This window comes from Anabrus simplex, chromosome 9, assembly GCF_040414725.1.
Source record: "Anabrus simplex isolate iqAnaSimp1 chromosome 9, ASM4041472v1, whole genome shotgun sequence".
In the NCBI taxonomy this organism is placed as follows: Eukaryota; Metazoa; Arthropoda; class Insecta; order Orthoptera; family Tettigoniidae; genus Anabrus; species Anabrus simplex.
In genome coordinates, this window is record NC_090273.1 from 80,083,436 (window position 1) to 80,105,112 (window position 21,677).

A 21,677-nucleotide genomic window follows, 5' to 3' on the forward strand; every position below is an offset into this window, starting at 1 on the left:
TGTTTATTACTGTCCCTCTTAATTATTACTTTGCATCATTTCTGTTCTTATTAGATTTGAATAATAGTTATTACTTCAGTGTATATATAGTAATTCCTAGATCTTAACCATTTACTGAAGTGAGTAATTTTACTTGTGCGTTATTATCGAGCATGCCAAAAAGGAAAGGAGCTTAATAGCATGGCAATAAGTTAATATGGGAAGGGCATCTGATTCAGAAAGTGATGGAACCAACTAGAGAGAAGAATATTCTGGATGTGGTGCTGGTAAAACCAGATGAGCTCTATAGAGAAACTGACGTAATAGATGGTATTAATGATCACCAAGCTGCTTTTGTGGTAGTTAAAAATAACTGTGAAAGAAAGGAAGATACTGTATTAAAATGAGGACTATTAGGCAGTACCTTATGGCTGATAAAACAGGCATATGAGGGAGTTTTTAAAAAGTAACTATGATCGCTGGAAAACAGTAAATAAAAATGTAAACAGGCTCTTGGATGGGTCTAAAGCAATTGTTTAGGAATGTGAAAATAGGTTTGTACTTTTAAAGGTTGTAAAGAATAGTAAAGATCCACTATATTATAACAGAGAAGTAAAGAGACTAAGGAGGAGGTGCAGGTTAGAAAGAAATAGAGTTAGAAATGGCTGTGGAAGTAAGGGGAAATTGAAGGAACTTAATAGGAAATTTAATCTAGCAAAGAAGTCAGCTAAGGCTAACATGATGACAAGCATAACTGGCGGTCATACAAATTTTAGTGAAAAATGGAAGAGTACGTATAGGCACTTTAAGGCTGAAACAGGTTCCTAGGAGGCCATTCCAGGAATCATTAATGAACAAGGGGAGTGTGTATGCGAGGATCTTCAAAAGGCAGAAGTATTTAGTCAGCAGAATGTAAAGATTGTTGGTTACAAGGATAACGTCCAGACAGAGGAGGTGACTAATACTGAAGAAGTATTAAAATTCACCTATGACAACAATGACATTTAGAGTAAGATACAAAAGTTGAAAACTAGAAAAGCAGCTGGAATTAATAAGGTTTTGGAGGATATACTAAAGACAATGGGTTGGGATATAGTACCATATCTGAAGTACTTATTTCATTATTGTTTGCAAGAAGGAGCTATACCAAATGAATGGAGAGTTGCTATAGTAGCCCCTGTGTATAAAGGAAGGGGTGATAGGCATAAAGCTGAAGATTACAGGACAGTCAGTTTGACATGCATTGCATGTAAACTTTGGGAAAGCATTCTTTCTGATTATATTAGACATGTTTGCAAAATTAATAACTGGTTTGATAGAAGGAAGTTTGGATTTAGGAAAGGTTATTCCTCTGAAGCTCAACTTGTAGGATTCCAGCAAGATATAGCAGATATCCTGGATTCAGCAGGTCAATTGGACTGTATTGCGACTGACCTATCTAAGGCATTTGATAGGGTAGATCATGGGAGACTACTAGCAAAAATGAGAGGAAATGAACTTGACAAAAGAGTGACTGAATGGGTGGCTCTGTTTCTAGAAAACAGAACAGAGAAAGTAGGCAAAGCTTTATCTGCCCCTGTAATAATTAAGAGGGGAATTCCTCAAGGTAGTATTACTGGACCTTTATGTTTTCTTATATATATCAATGATATGTGAAAAGAAGTGGAATCAGAGAAAAGGCTTTCTGCAGATGATGTTATTCTGTACAGAGTAATAAATAAGTTACAAGACTGTGAGCAACTGCAACATGACCTCGATAATGTTGTGAGATGAACAGTATGATGATAAATGGGGTTAAAAGTCAGGTTGTGAGTTTCACAAATAGGAAAAGTCCTCTCATTTTTAATGACTGCATTGATGGGGTGAAAATTCCTTTTGGCGATCGTCAAGTACCTAGGTCTTAATATAAGGAAAGATTTTCATTGGGGTAATCACATAAATATGATTGTAAATAAAGGGTCCAGATCTCTGCACATGGTTATGAGAGTATTTAGAGGTTGTAGTAGGGATGTAAAGGCGATGGCATATAAGTCTGTGGTAAGACCCCAACTAGAGTATGGTTCCAGTGTTGGGACCCTCACCAGATTAAAAAACTGGAAAAATCCAAAGAAAAGGAGCTCGATTTGTTCTGGGTGATTACCGACAAAAGAGTAGCGTTACAAAATGTTGCAAAGTTTGGGCTGGGAAGACTTGGGGGAAAAAGAGACGAGCTGCTCGACTAAGTGGTATGTTACATGTTATAAATCTCATTTTTGGTCAATATTGAAAATTTACAGTTCAACAACAATAAAGGTGTTTTAATTTAATCCACGTATTCAATACTTTTATTTCCACTTATAGTAGTTACATAAATAGACTCACAGTTAAATGGGACATGTTAACTGTGAGTCTATTTATGTAACCACTGTAAGTGGAAATAAAAGTATTGAATAGGTGGATTAAATTAAAATTAAATTAAATTAAATGATAAAAATTGGTTCATGAGGAGCCAGTATGGATTTAGAAAGAAATATTCTTGTGAGGCACAACTGGTGGGATTTCAGCAGGACATATCAGATCAATTAGATTCAGGAGGCCAGTTAGATTGCATAGCCATAGATCTTTCCAAAGCCTTTGATAGAGTGGAACATGGAATATTATTAAAGAAATTGGAGGGAATAGGATTGGACGTAAGGGTTACACGTTGGGTAAAAACATTTCTAAATTCAAGGGTTCAGAAAGTCAAAGTAGGAATTAACGTATCGCAGGAAGAGAAAGTTTGGAAGGGAATTGCACAGGGTAGTATAATCGGTCCGTTACTTTTCTTAATATACGTAAATGATTTAGGGAACAATATAACATCAAAAATAAGATTGTATGCAGATGACATAATTGTTTACAGGGAAATAAATACCATTGAGGATTGTTCAGAATTACAAAGGGACCTTGAGAGTATCCAACAATGGGTTAAAGAGAATAACATGAAAGTTAATGGAGGCAAATCAACTGTTACAACATTTACAAACAGGAGTTTTAAAACTGAATTTGAATATACTTTGGATGGGGTAGTTATCCCAAAAGATGGCAAGTGCAAATACTTAGGTGTAAGATTTGAAAGTAATTTGCATTGGAAGGGTCATGTGGATGACATTGTTGGGAAAGCATACAGATTGTTACATGTCATAATGAGGCTACTTAAAGGATGCAACAAAGAATTAAAAGAGAAAAGTTACTTAAGTATGGTTCGTCCATTATTGGAATATGCAAACAGTGTTTGGGATCCTCACCAAGAATACCTAATAAAAGAAATAGATAGTGTGCAGAGGAAAGCAGCAAGATTTGTAACAGGGGATTTCAGGAGAAAGAGTAGTGTATCAGAAATGTTAAAGGAACTAGGGTGGGAAACTTTAAGTAAGAGAAGGGAGAAAACTAGACCTATAGGTTTATATAGAGCCTATACAGGAGAAGCAGCATGGGGAGATATCCGTGAGAGGCTTCAGTTGGAAAATAATTATATCGGCAGGACTGACCACAAATATAAAATTAGAAGGAATTTTAGCAGAAGTGATTGGGGTAAATTTTCATTCATTGGGAAGGGTGTGAAGGAGTGGAACAGTTTACCAGGGGTAGTGTTTGATCCTTTTCCAAAATCTGTACAGATATTCAAAAAGAGAATAAACAGCAACAGAGAAAATAAATGAAGTGTTAGAGGGCATTCGACCAGTGCAGGTTATTGTAAATTAAAAATGTGTGTAAATAAATTAATTCCATCCCCTGGTCTAAGGAGTTTGGACAGCCAAAGTAGGGGACTGCCTGTAGGGGTGAAGTACAGTGGGGACTTCGAGGGCCCTGGGACCGCTACGGTAGCTGTGAAGGCCCTTCAGGAACTCTGAAAAGTGGTGGTAAAAGGGGCTCTGGTTAAGACGCAGCAGGTCGTTATGCTACTTAGGTTCCAGAATGGGTAAAGAAAAGAAAAAGTAAATAAATGTAATGTAAATTTTAATCTTATACCAGTTGTACAGTATCATTTGAAGTAATTCCACATACTACGGGCTGATTACCCAACATACATACACATATATCAGATGACTATATTTGTATGTAGTACAGGAGATATTATAAGTAGAATTTTGTAAACAATGTAAATTTATTAAGGATGAGCTGTGTGTTTAATAGAAAAAATCGTTAGCGTAAATTATATAATATTGTATTATAGGAAAATTTTATTCTCTTGTTAATTTAATATTTAGTGCTTGGCAATAATGTATTTTAGTGTACCATTTGCCACCGAGGTAAACACCTCATTTGCAAATAAAGAGATTTTGATTTGATTTGATATTGTTGTTAAGTGGTATGTTCCGAGCTGTCAGTGGAGAGATGGCATGGAATGACATCAGTAGACGAATAAGTTTGAGTGGTGTCTTTAAAAGTAGGAAAGATCACAATATGAAGATAAAGTTGGAAATCCAGAGGACAAATTGGGGCAAATATTCGTTTATAGGAAGGGGAGTTAAGGATTGGAATAACTTACCAAGGGAGATGTTCAATAAATTTCCAATTTCTTGGCAATCATTTAAGAAAAGGCTAGGAAAACAACAGATAGGGAATCTGCCACCTGGGTGACTGTCCTAAATGCACATCAGTAGTGACTGATTGATGATAGCACATGTGACTGCAATGTATGAGGAAGAAAATGGCTAGAAGTTTCCTAGACAGTAGGCCCTATACAGTACTGCTTATGTAACAGAAAAATCAGTATGTTTTATTATGAAAGTAAAGAGCAAGAAGAAACATACAAACACCCTTGGAGGAAAATTCTCAACTCCTGGAAAGCATAAGCCTAGGCACCAGGTGTGCAAAATATTAATGGACAATATGGACAGACGTACTTTAAAATAAATAAAAATACAAAACCTCTTAGCGGTCAAGAAAGAAGTGCTGACAATTTAAAAAAAAAAAAAGAGAGAAAAAAAGCTGACTATTGCCACCAAGGAAATTAATCTTCTTCTTCTTCCTCCCCACCCCAAGATATTAGGAGAAGCACTGAGGAGGAACTTTCAAAAATCATAATAGAAAAATGGAAGAAATCATGCAGCCATGTCAATGGCCTAGAGAAAAATTACTGTAAGTAATATGGCATAATGAAGGCAATGATTTAGATGAATCAGAGGTGCATCCTTTGATGATATAGATGTAGATTCCCATAGGGAACATGAAACCTTTGTTAGAAGTTAACCAGTTTGGGTGTTAAAATGAACTGAACTTTATAATTATGATAAAATTAGTCCCATTTATTGGAACAAACAAGAATTTCATCTGAGCTGAACCAGTTTCATGGTTCAACTCAGGCATCATACTTCTGAGGCGTGGCTTTACGTGTACTTTGTCACAACAGGCAACCCACAGTTATAAAAGAAATAAATGATTTTAAGAAAGGTTTCAAATCTGATTTCAAAGTGTGTAAGTTATATTTTAAAAAACTTACCTTAACAAATTGAAACCTACTGTGTAAGTGTATGCTAGCAGAGCTGAAAAGAGAGAAAAATTAATAACAAAATGATAGTGATTAAGAGAAATACAGAAGCATATTCAAATCTTATACCACTGATAGTACCACATAAAAATATCACAATATTTTAAAAAACGCATGTACATGCCTTGTAATTCTATCCATAAATATGTTACTGTTAAGCAGTATGAAAGACCACTCACCCATACTACAAGTACTGGAACTCCATGCTAAAAGTAAGAAGTAACAAACAAGGCAGAAGACGAGGAGAAAGCAGACCCGCTTTGTTCTCCTCTCCTGAAGTAGAGGAAGAATCTCATTCTTTAAAGTTGAGGTAAAGGAGGAAGACAGAGAGGGCTGAAACCAGACACATAGAATTTCATTCATAACAGATAATAATACTGATATTTTATTTTACATATTCATACACAGTGAGAACATTTGAACCAAGAACTAACCAGCTGTGTCAGATTTTTCCTATCAGTGACATAACTTAACAGCCATCTCTTATGAAATTAATTTCATTATGGTCATTATCACTATTAACAAAGATGGGTAGGTCCACCTATTCAATATCTTAAATTATATGTTATTATTTATTCATTATACATTAGGACTGGTCTTATTATTTATTCATTATACATTAGGACTAGTTTTGACCCTTCTATTGAGCCATTAGCCTTGATCACAAATGGAAAATATATTGTGACTATCAAAAGAAGCATTTGTAAGAAATGAGCTGTTGTTTTGTTTATTAATCACAAAGTGTATTATGAAATCAACAACTCGATCAATTTTTGGGATCTAACTTTAACTAGACGCAACAACAAACCTTCTTTCACAATATTCAGGAAACCTACACAAAGTATCAACACTATTAAACATGACTCACTTCATCCTGGTGCCCAGAAAAGAGACATTTTTTAGCTTAATCAACAGAACATTCAATATCCCAATGTCTGAAGAAAAATTTTAAAAAGAAATGGATATAATTTATACCATAGCTGACAGGAATGGTTTTAAAAAGAGTTTTGTTGACAAAATTATCAATAAAATCAAAAACAAACCTTCTATCAAGCTACTCAAAAATTCCAAAAAGAAAGGAAATGATGTCACGTTGAATGTTAACAATGAAAAAATCTATCAAATTATGAACATCTTCAAAAAACTAAATTTTAATACAGCTTTCAGAACAGCTGATAACAATTCCACAATTTGCAAGCATCAAAGCATTCACAGTAACAATAATAAATATATGAACTCCGGGGCATACAAACTAAATTGCTTACAACGCCAAGACAGTTATATAGACCAAACAGGGCATAATTTTCTTATTTGTTACCAGAAAACAAGTCAGAAAGCACAACAGATTTTCTGCCATGAGCTCCCACACGTCGGACTCAAACCATTCTTTTTCTACAATAGAACAAGATCTTTCCATCCTCCGAACAGCTAATAAAGGTACCTTACTCAATATTTACAAAAATATTTTCATCGACATAGACCAAAGAACAAACCCCAATGGTAACCTGAATGAAATATCAGAGAATCTCAACATCCTTTCCAAAGAAATAATTAATACATTCTTTAAAGAAAGCCCAACGAGAATACAAGCCCACCCTACTTCTTCCCCCACTCACCATTCTCCTCGACCCCCCTTAAGCCTTGGCTATCACCTCCAGCCAACAATAGAAAACTATCCATACATAGCACACGGCTTGTCTGCCACGACACAACGACCGGCAAGGAATGTAAGTACTCAGATGTGCCTTATATTCCTTTCACCTTTCAATCTTGTTTACGTTTACACAATTTCTCAATAACCTACAGTATTTTCATTCTAGATTACTCCACGATTGAAACCATACGACCCAAGCCCGGCTTTTCAACTTATAATGGGCACTATATGAAAAGTTCCCCCTGTGTTAACAGCCTAATTTTACCACACAATGTTTATTATCCATTAAACCACTAATAGAACACATTTTACAATATTAGCAGCATAGAACAAAGACTGAAATGCTAGTCATGACTTTTTTCTCTTAACCTGTGTGCGAACAAACGTAAGATTCTATACTTGTCCAATGATGAGATGTTTAGAATCCATTAATGGAACACACCTTACATTTCATAGCATAGAACCAAGACTGAACTACTAGTCATGATTTTTCTCTCTTAACCAGTGTCTGCCAATGTAAAATTCTTTTATACTTAAATAACGACGAGATGTTTCAAATGGATTTCACGTCACAATTTTGTTGTCAAATGGCACACCAAGATCATGTAAATCTGATCTGCTGTACACATGAATATAACGCCTTTTATTTAATGCTAATTTTTCTAATTAACTTTCGTTCTTAGCTAGGCTAAGGATGTCCCCAAGAGGGACAAAACATGTACCTATAACTTCACTTTAAGAATAAAAAGTTTTATAAGAACTGTAAAGGTGAAAATATCTTTAAACTGTTGAAAGTTGACAAGATGGGCAAAACTTGTAATAGATATCAACACTGCACAAAACTATTTTCATGTTTTTACCTGTATTGAACATAATACTAATTGTAACAATTAGATACCAGTTTGCTACATCCTGTGATAGAATTACAGAGTGTCTTTTACGATAAATAATGCGGGACTGAGTAGCTCAGATGGTTGAGGTGCTGGCCTTCCAACCTTAACTTGGCAGATTCGATCCTGGCTGTTCTGTGGAATTTGAAGGTGCTCAAATAAGTCAGCCTCGTGTTGGTAGATTTACTGGCACATAAAAGAACTCTTGCGGGACTACATTCTGGCACCCTGGTGTCTCCGAAAACCGTACAAAAGTAGTTAGTGGGACGTAAACGTCAATAACATTATTAAGATAAATGACGCCTCGAGATTTAAAAGTTGACCGACTCCAACTAATACTGGAAGTATTTCCCTTTGCTCTATCCCTCAATTCTGTAATTACTTATTATTTCATAGTATTATCATTCTAGCTCTTAGTATTCAAACAGTTAGATATCATCATTATCGATTTCCTTTTCATCTTCCTCTATCGAACCACAGGGGCATAATCACTGGCTTCTCACCAAGGCAGTTACAGTTCAAATCCCTACCAATGCACATCAGACTTTTTAAATTAAAAAGCATTTTCCTATCGCATTCCACGTAAACAGGTAATCTTGTTGCTACGAGATGCTACTACATACTTGTTTGTTTTTTCTATCCAACCACCATTGCTGCTCTTTGTTGTAACCAAGGTTGAGATTTACAAAACACAACTTTATTATTCGCTTCAAATGCAAAATACACTATTTACACAAATAAAACTGAAATTTAACTTGAAGCAAAATGAATTAGGAATCTTGAGAAAGAGTCTATCTTCTGTACACTATATACAAGTTTACAGTATTTACATCCACTTCTATCTCGAAAAGATAGTCCTTGATATGAAAAGTCGATAGTCGAAAACTATCAGAAGTACTGACATAAATGTTTTGGAAAGTCCTTCCTTGCTGAGTTCATAAAAGCAAATTCAATGTTGGAAGAATTCTTACTTGGCGAAACCAAGGGAGCTTGCATTAATTAGGGAAATATGTAATAGTATGACTGGATATGGGCAGCGGAATAAGAGGAGCGGTGACCACAGGTGAGACCTCGTACTGCCAGAAATTCAGTCCACCTGGCCGAAGCACATTTTCAAGAGGAGTAGCCTCCGTGCTCGACGTAGGGTGTATTCTGGAGCTGGACACCGGGGCAAGTGGGCATCAGGACAGGCTGGGAGTTCCTCTTTATAGTACACACACGACTGTTCAGGCACGCGCACTGAGGGCTGCGCGTCGAGGCTAGAAGAATGACACTTGGCGCGCGTGTAGCTGGCTGGCGGAGCGAGAAGGGAGCGCCGGACATACAACACTCTTCAACTGTGTTTTAATCCAGTTTCCTTCTCATTATACTGTTCCTGATCCAGTCCGACAACATTAGTCTGGATCTCTCTTTGTTTTCCTTCCTTCAATTTTAGTCTCCTTCATTTGCTTTAGTTTCCTTCTCTTTTCCATATCTGAACATGTCAAATCCGTCTCAGTTTATTTCTCTTGATTCTGTCTGACAGTGTTTTTAATCTGTTTTCCTTCCTGACATCATTTCTTAATCTGTCCCTTCTTCTTCTTCTTCTTCACCACAGTAGTTTTCTCCACTTATGGCTGTCTCTGATATCTTCCTCCCAAGTCCTTCCCAACTTCTGGTTTCCTCTTGACCCCTTCTCTTTGACTGGGGTATTCCAAGCTCACTTTACATGCTCTACTTATTCTCTCCTCCTACATAATATGTCCATACCACCTCAGTCTAATTTCTATTATCTTCTCAGTGATGACCATCACTCCAGATCTTTGCTGAATTTGTTCATTCTGTAATCTCTGTCTAAGTAATCACCCATCTCACACTGCAACATTCTCATTTCACTTCTCTCCAACATCATCTGTTCTCTTTTCTACAATGGCCAGATTTCTGCTACATACATCAGAACCAGTCTTACGACTATTTTGTATATCTTAACCTTTAGTGTCAAAGGCATTTTCCTATCGCATACAATGCCTGACACCTCTATCTATTTCATCAAACCAGCTCTGATCCAGTCTCTTACATCCCTTTCACACACTGCTTCCCCATCTATGTCTGATCCAAGATATTTAAAGGCTGCAACTTGGTTAAACAGTTTTTCTTTACTGTCGACTATTTCTATTATGTAATAACAAAGTTTTTATTCTAATCCACCTGTTCAATACATTATAATGTTGTCACATTTAAAATATTCATTAATTGACAAGTTATTTCTATTACCGGTATCTCGTGTCACAGTTTATAATGCACCATCACTTTTGTTTTTACCAGAACTTACCTTCAGTCTACCACTTTTAATATCTCTTGCCATTTCCAAACTTGCTCCAGTTATTCTTCCATAGCGCCTGCCAGAATTACTGTGAAGAGCATTTCCGAACTATTTAAGTCACAGATCTTCTCACTCAGCACATCCAGAACTAAGCCAAATAAAGATGGGAACAATGCAGATTCCCGACATAATCCAATCTTAATATCAAAGGTTTTGGTATTTTTTACAATTTGCTTTACGTCGCACCAACACAGATAGGTCTTACAGCGACGATAGGATAGGAAAGGCCTAGCAGTGGGAAGGAAGCGTCCGTGGACTTAATTAAGGTACAACTCCAGCATTTGCCTGGTGGGGAAATGGGAAACCACAGAAAACCATCTTCAGGGCTGCCGACAGTGAGGTTCGAACCAACTATCTCACGGATGCAAGCTCACAGCTGCGCGCCTCTAACTGTGTGGCCAACTTGTCCGCTAAGTTTTCATTTTCTCATACTGGACTGCACACTTCGGAAGTTAACCCTGCATACATATCTTCTACTATTCTTACTAGTTTGTCTGGCAGATATCATCTCATCAGATACCAGCAACCCAGGTCTATTGGGACTCTCCTGTACACCATTTTTCCAGATCTAAAACCGCACAATATAGTTCCTGATTTCCTTCCAGTCTTTATTCTTCCACGTGTTTGATGATAAACATGGATCCGTTGTCCTCTTCCCTTTGATAAACCCATACGGATGATCGTTTACTGTAAGCAACTTCCTCAAACTTGCTTCAATTACTCTTTCCCATATTTTCATTATATGTTGTATTAGCTTAACACCTTGATAATTGCCACATAGTAATAAATCACCTTTATGCTCATAAACAGGTACAATTACTTTCCACATTTTTTGGAATACCCTGTACTGCTATCATCAGCCAAGGAATAATTTACCAGCTCCATCAAAGAGAATTACTTGGTTTCTTGTGTCGTTTTACAAACATCTATATTATTAAAGATAGTTCCATAATATACACAATAATGCGATTGTATCGCACATGTAAGAGCCTTCATGGCTAAGGCAGCAGCGCGTTGGCCTCTCACCGCTGGCTTTCGTGGTTAGAATTCCGGTCACTCCATGTGAGATTTGTGCTGGACAAAGCGGAGGTGGGACAGGTTTTTCTCTGGATACTCCCGTTTTCCCTGTCATCATTCATTCTAGCAACACTCTCCAATATCATTTCATCTGTCAGTCATTAATCATTGCTCCAGAGGAAAGAAACAGGCTTCGGCAGCCGGCACAATTCCTATCCTTGCTGCTAGATGGGTGCTTCATTCATTTCAACCCTGACCCGGTCAAATGACTGGAAACAGCACATGTGAAATGACTTATGTCTGTTAGCTGAAAGAATGTTGGTGCTTTCCAACAAAATGTTAAGTAAGGGTGCATGACATCAAACATTCTCAAAGTTAGCTGATGAGGACGACCATTTAAGAGTTCTTGGGAATGGTCTAATGTGATCATTCATTTTCAGTCAAAAGGCAGCAGTGAAGTTGGTATAATTCCTTGGGTAGAACTTGCTTATGGGCTCTCCAGTAAGGTGCTAGCTGTTCTACTGAAGCACAATTGTCTTTTGTTGCTAGCAGCTTAGTTACTTCCTACCAACTCAGCCACCCCAGCACCAGGTACTATGGTCGTCTTGTGGATACAGTTTGGGGTGCGAAGGGGAAGCACCTATCTCAAGTCTGAAGGCCTGACAATAAACACTTGTTCCATCTGCGGTGACCTTTGCTAACTGAGTTGCTACTGTGAAGTTTGAGAGTGGTAGTACAATTGTGTTTTAGTTACACATTTACTATAAGTACTGCATAATAAAGTGTTTAATTATGAATGTGCATCTCTTTCAGAGAGTTTGCACTGTCTATCACGACGAATGTTTGTAGCTTAGAGTGCAGTATCTGTTCCTCATGCCATACCTACAAGCTGCCGCATCAGACTATTGATTTCTTTACAGCATAAGGGGTTAGACTTCATTTAGTTGTAAGTGTATTCAACCTATCATCTGTTTCTCTTCAGCATATTCCAATCAATCAATTATTAATGAATTGCATTTAAGGCTGTTGCCCAGGTGGCAGATTCTGTATCAGTTGTTTACCTGTTCTTTTCTTAAATATTTTCAACAAACTTGGAAATTTATGGAACATTTCCCTTGGTAATTTATTCCCATCTCTTACTCCTAATCCCATAAGTGAATATTTGCCCCCATCTGTCCTCTTGAATTCCAACTTTATCTTCATACTATGATCTTTCCTACTTTTAAAAACTGCACTCAAGCTTATTCATCAACTTACATCATTCCACGCCAACTCTCCACTGACAGCTTGAAACATACCACATAGTCAAGCATCTCTTCTCCTTACTCCCAAGTCTTCCCAGCCCGAAGTTTGCAACATTCTCGTAACATTACTCCTTTGTCAGAAATCAACAAGAACAAACTAATGACCGAGCTCGATAGCTGCAGTCGCTTAAGTGCGGCCAGTATCCAGTATTCGGGAGATAGTAGGTTCGAACCCCACTGTCGGCAGCCCTGAAAATGGTTTTCCGTGGTTTCCCATTTTCACACCAGGCAAATGCTGGGGCTGTACCTTAATTAAGGCCACGGCCGCTTCCTTCCCACTCCTAGCCCTTCCTTGTCCCATCGTCGCCATAAGACCTATCTGTGTCGGTGCGACGTAAAGCAACTAGCAAAAAAAAAAAAAAAAAAAACAAACTAATGCTTTCCTTTTAATATTTTCCAGTTCTTGTATCAAGTAGTCCTGGTGAGAGTCCCATACACTGGAGCCATACTCTAACTACGGTCATACCAGAGACTTACAGTATGTGCCCTCTCCTTTACATCCTTACCACAACCCCTAAATACTCTCATAAGGGTTATGTTCATGTGTGTGTATTTATATTAATTTATCCTCATTAGTTTGGCAACAACATATGTACCCAGAGCAGCACACATCTGTCCTAGCCTTGGATGCATGACAAATTTGTTAGAGCCTACTGAAAGACATGTTTGAGAGTTGTATACTGTTCTGTTTTGTGTATTAAACCATGAAGTGTATGATGAATCAGTGTACATTTACTACTGCTCAATATGTTTCTTCTACTGAGCAAGTTGGCCATGCGATTAATGGCGCGGCTGTAAGCTTGGATTCGGGAGATAGTGGCTTCAAACACCCCTGTCGGCAGCCGTGAAGATGATTTTCCACGGTTTCCCATTTTCACACCAGGCAAATGCTGGGGCTGTACCTTAATTAAGGCCACGGCTGCTTCCTTCCCACTCCTAGCCCTTTCTTATCCCATCGTCGTTGTAAGACCTGTCTGTGCCGGTGCAACGTAAAGCAACTTGTAAAATTTTTCTACGGGAAGTGTTCAGCCTAAGAAACTAACCAGACACATAGAGTTCTCACAGAGAAAAATTAGCCTAGATGACACTGATCATCATTAGGGAAATCCTCTAAAAGAATTTCGTTTAGTAATCTCACACAACAACTAGGAAATACTTATGGCTCTGTGCAAAATGCTACAAAATTATCAAGTTAAAAACATAAAATAACTGTGGCACGTACTCGGCAACAGGTTGATCCTGTACATAGGTGCAGGTTTTGTTGGTGGATTCTGAGTAATGTATAGGCCTACAATGGTGAAATAGACCCAAATTTAGTATTTTTCACAGATGAGGCTAAGATCCACCTCAATGGTAACATGAGTTTTGGAGCGTTGAGGATCCTGATTCCATAAATGTGAAGTGCCCCTTTACGATTAAAAAAATTGGTGTATAGTGTGTTGAGAGTAGTCTACATTTCATGAGGTATATTTTTGGGCTTATGCCATGTAATTAAATATAAAGCACACTCAACGCGTTTCGAAAGGAACCTTGCCTTTCTTCATCAGAAGACAACAGAGAAATGAAACGACGCATAACAGGTTGCTACGAGAAAGCAACAAGGAACTTGAAATGGTGCCCTAAGATGTAAACGGGACGCCATTTTAGCCCCAGCTAAAGACAATGAATGGCAACAGTAAAGCATTACTCTCTAACGGTTCTGATAATAGGTAGCCATGATAGGTTGTAGCCTGTATCGCGGTTGAAATTATCTGGGTGTTTACGTATTTCAACCGCCTCCCTGATAATTCTTGGACAATATTGCTTTATTATTATTTATAAGTTTCATATTCCGTATTGATTGGATTCAATGTAATAGATAAGAAAAATATTCCACCGATCAATACATTTATTGTGGATGAATTACTGCACTAGTACCGGTTTCGACCTATCTTGGCCATCATCAGCTAGCACACCAATTTTACAGTCATTAGATGAATTACAAAGAAGTTACTTAAGAACATCCGGATGTCTGATAAAAAATGGAAGTAAAATATATTGCAGTATGTTGCGTTAAAATGGCTCTGATTAAAAGTAGTGATGGTTAGAATAAACTAAAACCTATTGATTGAGCATGGACATGAGTACATAAACACATTAAAATATATATGCCACATCATAAGACACTAAAAATATATAGCACATTAAACACATTAAAACATGGTATATTTTAAAAACGTCTATTAAAATTTGAGTTCATGTTGCGTTGCATTCATTCTTCAATCCTCTTGTGGTTCTTGTGTTGGTTAAGTTGAATATCGAGAATGTTCTATAGTTGATATACTTTGCATTGGTATGTTATGAGAACTCTTGTCAGAAAGAATTTGAAAATTGAGTTGATGTAGCAAGATAGGTTTTAATATCAGAGTAGTTGGTGGTGACACTTCTCTCGTCTATGTACGTTATATGGTCGTTATTGTTGTTGCTGTGGAGGTTGTGTATCGTTACGTTTGTTGTGCTCTGCTGCGAGACGTCTTTTCTTTTTTCTTAACAGAAGTCCGATTAAGTGTCGATTTCAGAACCGTTGAGATCAAAGCTCTGCTGTAACCTTTGCTCTCAAAGGTTGTTCTCAAGGTGTTAATTTCCTCTTGTTGATCTGACACTTCACAAATCCTCCTGGCCCTGGTAGTCAGAGTTGTAAGGATACCATGTTTCTGGACAGGGTGATGGTGAGAATCTGCGTGGAGATATCTGTTGGTGTGTGTAGGCTTACGATAAACGCTGTGTCCTAAAGATCCATCCTCTTTCTTTGTGACGAGAACATCTAAAAATGGTATTTTGCCGTCAGATTCCATTTCCATGGTGAATCAAATGGAAGGGTGCTGGCGATTTAGGTGATCCAGAAAATGACCAAGATTGTCTTTACCTTCCATCCATATGACGAATGTATCATTCACATATCGCCACCAGATCTTCGGTTTGCAAGGTGCCGACAACCTGGTATCTGGCTACCCACCGATTGACAACAACGTTCCCTTTCGACTAGTACGCTCACCTCAACACGTTCAACAACAAACTCTTCCCACAAATACTACATTAAAGAAGATGGCCTAACGACGTCTGCACAAACTTCAATATAGTCTACGGCACCAGCATTCCAACTAATTTTATCTTAAAAAGAACCAGGCCATATGAAAATTCTTCAAATTTATAAGCATATAAATCAAAATCAATACTTATTAATTCCAAGAACCAACGACCATTACCAATGCTCAACTTTCCTCAAGTTTTTAACACGTCATTTGACAATTAAGTTATATGGAAATGTACTTTCTGATTTTTATCTTTATTGCAACATCTTTTAATATCAAGAACCAACTACCTGTGTTGTATATTTTTAGACTCAAATATTAACACAAATATTGTTACGGTAAGTAATAGTATACCACATTTTATATTGCAATAGTTGTTTAACGATCTCTAATCCATTTTACAAGACATAGTTTTTAACAGTATTCATAAATCATTCTCCATCAGGTACCTGATCTATTCATAAGGTAAAAATGGCTGATGATGCCTACTATTGACAGGCGAAACATGTACTATCCAACGTATTAATTTTTATGTTAACATTTTGATAAGGACAAAGTCCTAACTTTTAAGATTGTATAGTACTGAACAGGTGGGAGAATAATAAAAACATACTAGTGTTATTTATACAAATACTTTCAATACGGACACAAAAATGAATTTTATCACATGTAACAAGAGACAACACGGAAAATCTAAGATACGCGTTTGGAAACGTACGGCATGTACTTGCGTACGATGCCGCTAGATGGTGTATGTAAACAACAGTGTGGGTCTAAGCATGCCCCCAACTTCAGTGTGTGAGTGAGAGTGTCACAAAATGGAAGTCAAGAAGCAGGAGCAACGATTGAATATTAAAACAGCAGTTCTCCACAGCAGAAATGCATGCCAATGCCATGCAGAGCTGCAGGAAACATTAGGTGTGTGAATATGATCTAATCCCCAAAGTCAAGAAGCCATTACATGGACAACGGTTTGCTAACAAAGAGGACATTGTAACAGCATTTCGGAGAGAGGTGTCACACGTTAGCGATACACATGCAGCGAACGGTATTCAGCGTCTGCCCCACCACTGGCAACGCACAGTGGAAACATTGGGTGATTATTTTGAAGGTCTGTAACCAGTGGAGACCTGTCCTTTGTACATAGTCTTGTGTATTTGCTGTCTATACCATCATAAAACAATGGTTACCAATGGCCTGTCTGTCACTTTCCTACGAGAATCTCCTGAAGTCAGAATTTGTCTTCAGGCACTATGCATAAGTACATGCCCTATATTTCCAAATGCCACGACTTACGACTCGACCCTCGTAATTCCACCTTCTTTCAATCAGACTTTACTACGGCTTATACAGTCAATATCTTGATGAGAGAAATTTATAGTGTGTTCCAGCAGAACAGCGTTATTACTAAGGATTTGTGCCCTCCTGGTCCCTAGTCACCTGACCTAACCCCCTGCAATTTTATTTTTCTGGGGTAGTTTAAAAAATTGTCTTCTTAGAGCTTATTCACTCAATTGCAGGGTCCACTTGACGCCATTGCTTGCGTCACTTAACAACCTCTAGTGCATTACTGGATGCAAGATCTGTTCGCTTCATGTCATCTTTCATGCCATCTGATCTTTGGATGTCCTCTTGGCCTATTACTTCATACTAATATACTAGTCACTAATTTTGCAACAGACTCATCATCGCTGGACAGAATATGACCATACCATTTTAGCCTTGACTCTCACATTGATTGAAGCAACACTAAATATTTTACGAACATGTTCATTCTTCACTTTCTCTAAATTTGTTATTCCAAGGGACCATCTCAGCATTTTCATCATGGTATGGAAAATCTGCTCATCTTTCTTTGTCACTGTCCGACACACTCAGCCGTACAACCTCCATCTTTATCCAATAGTTTTCATGTTTTTCTGCAAAAACAAACCCCTTCACCGGCCTTCATGCAAGACGGAAAATACAGGAGATGAAGTAATGTCTTCTAAACATAGCTTCATAAGATACAAAACAGAACACAAAAAAATTGATAACACAGGCACATTTACTTTTGGAGTTATGTGCCATATGGGGCTTTTCTGATACAATATAAAATACAGTGTGAAGGAAAATATCCCACAAGATGACATGCAAATCACCTTATGAAATGGAAATGTAAGGTAACTATCAATAGGAATTTTATTTTATTTTATTTAAAAAGGAATAGTCTCTGGATAATACAAGAAACTTTAAAAACACTTTCTATTATTAGCAAGGAAAATAATGCTATAGGAAGAATATATTTCCTTATTTTAACCCGTTCCGCAGTAAATCATGAAGGGTACTTTTGTTTACCTTGCTATATGAGTGAAAATAGTATCTTCAAAGAATGCTAGAACCTAAAAATTGTAATATTGTATTCTTTCGGACAAATTCCAACATTCGTGGTTTGAAGAGTCAGTAAACAGAATAATATTTACCTTTTTTGGGAAAGTATCCATGACCATTCTCCAGGAGAAATTCCAGCATGGTAAAATATTCACAACTTATGACACACAATATAATGCGTTTATCGGCATGCTATTGCTAGTCAAACATAACATGTAACCGTATATCCATCTACATACAAACATCACGAGACACATTAGAACTATTTTCAGTTATTTATATATATATATTTCTATTATCATTTATTTGCAGCAATATTCTCAAGCTTCAACCGCCTCTGCACAAGAACATCGGCGGAACTGACGGGAAGCTGACAACCTGATAACAGCTGGCATTAAAAACAAAAGACGAAACAACTAACTTGAATTGACCGCTAGATGTCACTGAATTTCAATGTTTCCTTTTTTTTCTTTCTTCTTTTTGACAGTTGCCTTCTACCCCAGGAAAGCCACACGTCCGTATACAATTTAATTTCTTTAAAAAAACTTCAGTAATATGATCAAACGTTATAACATCTAAATTCTTATTACATTTTACTCTAAGATTATTAATATCTTTTTAATTTCAAAATACCATATTCATCTGGATTGTTGCATGCTTCTGCATTTATTTTTGCTATGTGTCACCACTGATATCGGCGCGGGAATTCGTGTAGTATGGTGGTTTGTTTTTGTGATTCGCGGATGTTTTCTGACCAAGTGATTGGATTGGATTTTGTACCATTACTTTTACTGGACACTTCAGAGAGTCATTGATTGAAAGTTTCGTTTATATATTATAAATAATGGGTACCTTCCTAGCCGAAGTACTGCGTACAGCAGGTAACTTAATAAATCTCTCTTTTATGAACATGTTCTAATATATAAAGTGACATTTAGACATTACCTTAACCTGAGGAAGTAGCCGTCTCGAGATTACTATGATGATGATGTTTAAGTTAGGTCAGTTATTGTGGTGATACTATGTTTAAAGTCATGTCCTCGTCTCGAGGTGGTGCAGCCCTTTTCAGACACACACCCAATGAAGATTAGTTTTGTACCATTTTAACCACACAACAGCCCTTCTACCATTCGGAAATATCTGGCAGTGCCGGGAATTGAACCCGGGCGTCCGAGGTCGGTAGCTAATAACGCTAACCGTTACACTGTGTAGGCGGACACCAGTTTGATTAAGCGATTTGATAACTTGCAATATATCAAGGAAAGATGTCAACATTTTCGTTCATGGTGTGGCACTCAAACAGGTATCTTCCTTTAAATACTTGGAAAGAATAATGTCTGAGGATGGATACTGTCACCAAGATGTCAAGCTGCGGCTTGGAATGGCAAGAGCAGTGTTCTACAAATGCCATTAAATGCTGACCAACACTCCTTTGAACCTAGAGCTCAGGAAACGATTTGTTTAGATATTTGTTTGGTCAATGGGATTATACTGTGGAGAAATATGGACACTGAATGCTAGTTTGACTAATTGTATTCAGGCATTTGAAATGTGGTGTTGGAGGCACCTGCTTAAAATTCCTTGGACTGTTCAAGTCACAAATGTTCAATCAAGTTGTCTTCGGCAACTTCGTGAAAGATGACTCACGCTGTGTCACAAAGGTTTACTACAAGACATAATGGTAGGAATACTGGAGGGCAAGAAACAAAAAGAAAGGCCACAGCACACTTTCATTGATCAATTGAAGCAAGAAGTGAGAGTTCGCACTTTTGGGCAAGTAAAAGAGAAGGCCCATTGCCGTGAGAAATGGAGAGCTGTTCCTAGAGGAGCACACCAACCACATGGCTGATACATTGTGAGTGAATGTATGTATATACAGTGCGCACATTGTCCGTTAGTGTTATTTTTTAATAAGCACACTGAGCAGAGTCTCGAATTACACATCTTAATATGATATATTTTGTATAACTGGCCACACAGCCTACATACATTGTACATTTGGTTCATGGAATACAGTGTTTCTGCATAGCTTGAAATAATAATAATAATCATATGGCCTCAGCTACCATGTGCAAGCATTGTAATTCAATACCATCTGGCTACTTGTTCATCAATTTCAACGTTCTGTTTTACTGTAGGCCTACTAGATGGCAGAGTGAACCGAATCTCTCTCGGATGTCTAAGGCTGAGTTTTAATGAATTTTGGCAGGTAAATACCAAATGTGCTAACGGGGTCCACTCAGCCTCGGGAGGTCAACTGAGTAGAGGTGGGTTTGATTCCCACCTCAGCCATCCTGGAAGTAGTTTTCCGTGTTTTCCCACTTCTCCTCCAGGCAAATGCCGGGATGGTACTTAAGGCCACGGCTGCTTCCTTCCCTCTTCCTTGCCTATCCCTTCCAGTCTTACCAACCCACCACAAGGCCCCTGTTCAGCATAGCAGGTGAGGCCGCTTGGGCAAGGTGTTGCTCATTGTCCCCAGTTGTATCCCCTGACCCAGAGTCTGAAGCTCCAGGACACTGCCCTTGAGGCGGTAGAAGTGGGATGCCTCGCTGAATCCGAGGGAAAAATCGACCCTGGAGGGTAAACAGATGAAGAAATACCAAATGTGCTATCAAGAGATCTTTTACCTGCCGAATGAAATCTGCAAGCCGCGCTGAGTGGCTCAGATGGTTGAGGTGCTGACCTTCTGACCCCAACTTGCCAGGTTCGATCGTGGCTCAGTCTGGTGGTATTTGAAGTTGCTCAGATACATTAGCCTCATGTTGGTAGATTTAGTGGCATGTAAAAGAATCCTGCGATACTAAATTCCAGCACCTCGTCATCTCCGAAAACCATATAAGTCTTTAATGGGACGTAAAGCAAATAACGTTATTATTGAAATCTGCGAATAGCAAATCTGGTGACGACATGCCTCAGTTGGTAGTTTTCTTGTATCCATCTCCAGTCATTCATGTCCTCAGTTGATTAGAAATCCTCCCATGCATTGCTCTTTTTTTCCTCGTAAGTTGTGCAGCAGCCTGTTGTATGCGGCACTACCTGGTAGCATAAGTCCGCATCATAGGTCCTAGATCAGAATGTTTTTTCTCCCAAGTTTGTAAACAAGACGACTAAATTGATGTCAGTAGGTAAGAAATTCAACAGAATTGAATGTCAGATTGGTGATACAAAGCTAGAACAGTTCGATAATTTCAAGTATTTAGGTTGTGTGTTCTCCCAGGATGGTAATATAGTAAGTGAGATTGAATCAAGGCGTAGTAAAGCTAATGCAGTGAGCTCGCAGTTGCGATCAGCAGTATTCTGTAAGAAGGAAGTCAGTTCCCAGACAAAACTATCTTTACATCGGTCTGTTTTCAGACCAACTTTGCTTTACAGGAGCGAAAGCTGGGTGGACTCAGGATATCTTATTCATAAGTTAGAAGTAACAGACATGAAAGTAGCAAGAATGATTGTTGGTACAAACAGGTGGGAACAATGGCAGGAGGGTACTCGGAATGAGGAGATAAAGGCTAATTTAGGAA

General features: G+C 37.9%; 2 protein-coding genes across 3 annotated transcripts in view; one reads left to right on the forward strand and one right to left on the reverse strand.

Annotated features, from left to right (window-relative positions):
• LOC136881069 (zinc transporter 6) overlaps positions 1 to 18,548 on the reverse strand; it is a 109,101-nt gene extending 90,553 nt beyond the window's left edge. For both annotated transcript variants that reach the window (XM_067153678.2, XM_067153677.2), the window contains exons 1-3: positions 18,252 to 18,548; positions 5,671 to 5,824; positions 5,444 to 5,486 (exon numbers count right to left, since the gene is read on the reverse strand). In XM_067153678.2, coding sequence (XP_067009779.2) covers positions 5,444 to 5,486; positions 5,671 to 5,824; positions 18,252 to 18,278 — 224 coding nt within the window. In that variant the 5' untranslated portion in view covers positions 18,279 to 18,548. The remainder of the gene's footprint in view (positions 1 to 5,443; positions 5,487 to 5,670; positions 5,825 to 18,251) is intronic.
• Positions 18,549 to 18,902: 354 nt separating this feature from the next.
• The window catches only part of Zw10 (Zeste-white 10), a 196,409-nt gene continuing 193,634 nt past the window's right edge, over positions 18,903 to 21,677 (forward strand). The window contains exon 1 of the mRNA XM_067153573.2: positions 18,903 to 19,040. Coding sequence (XP_067009674.1) covers positions 19,004 to 19,040 — 37 coding nt within the window. The 5' untranslated portion in view covers positions 18,903 to 19,003. The remainder of the gene's footprint in view (positions 19,041 to 21,677) is intronic.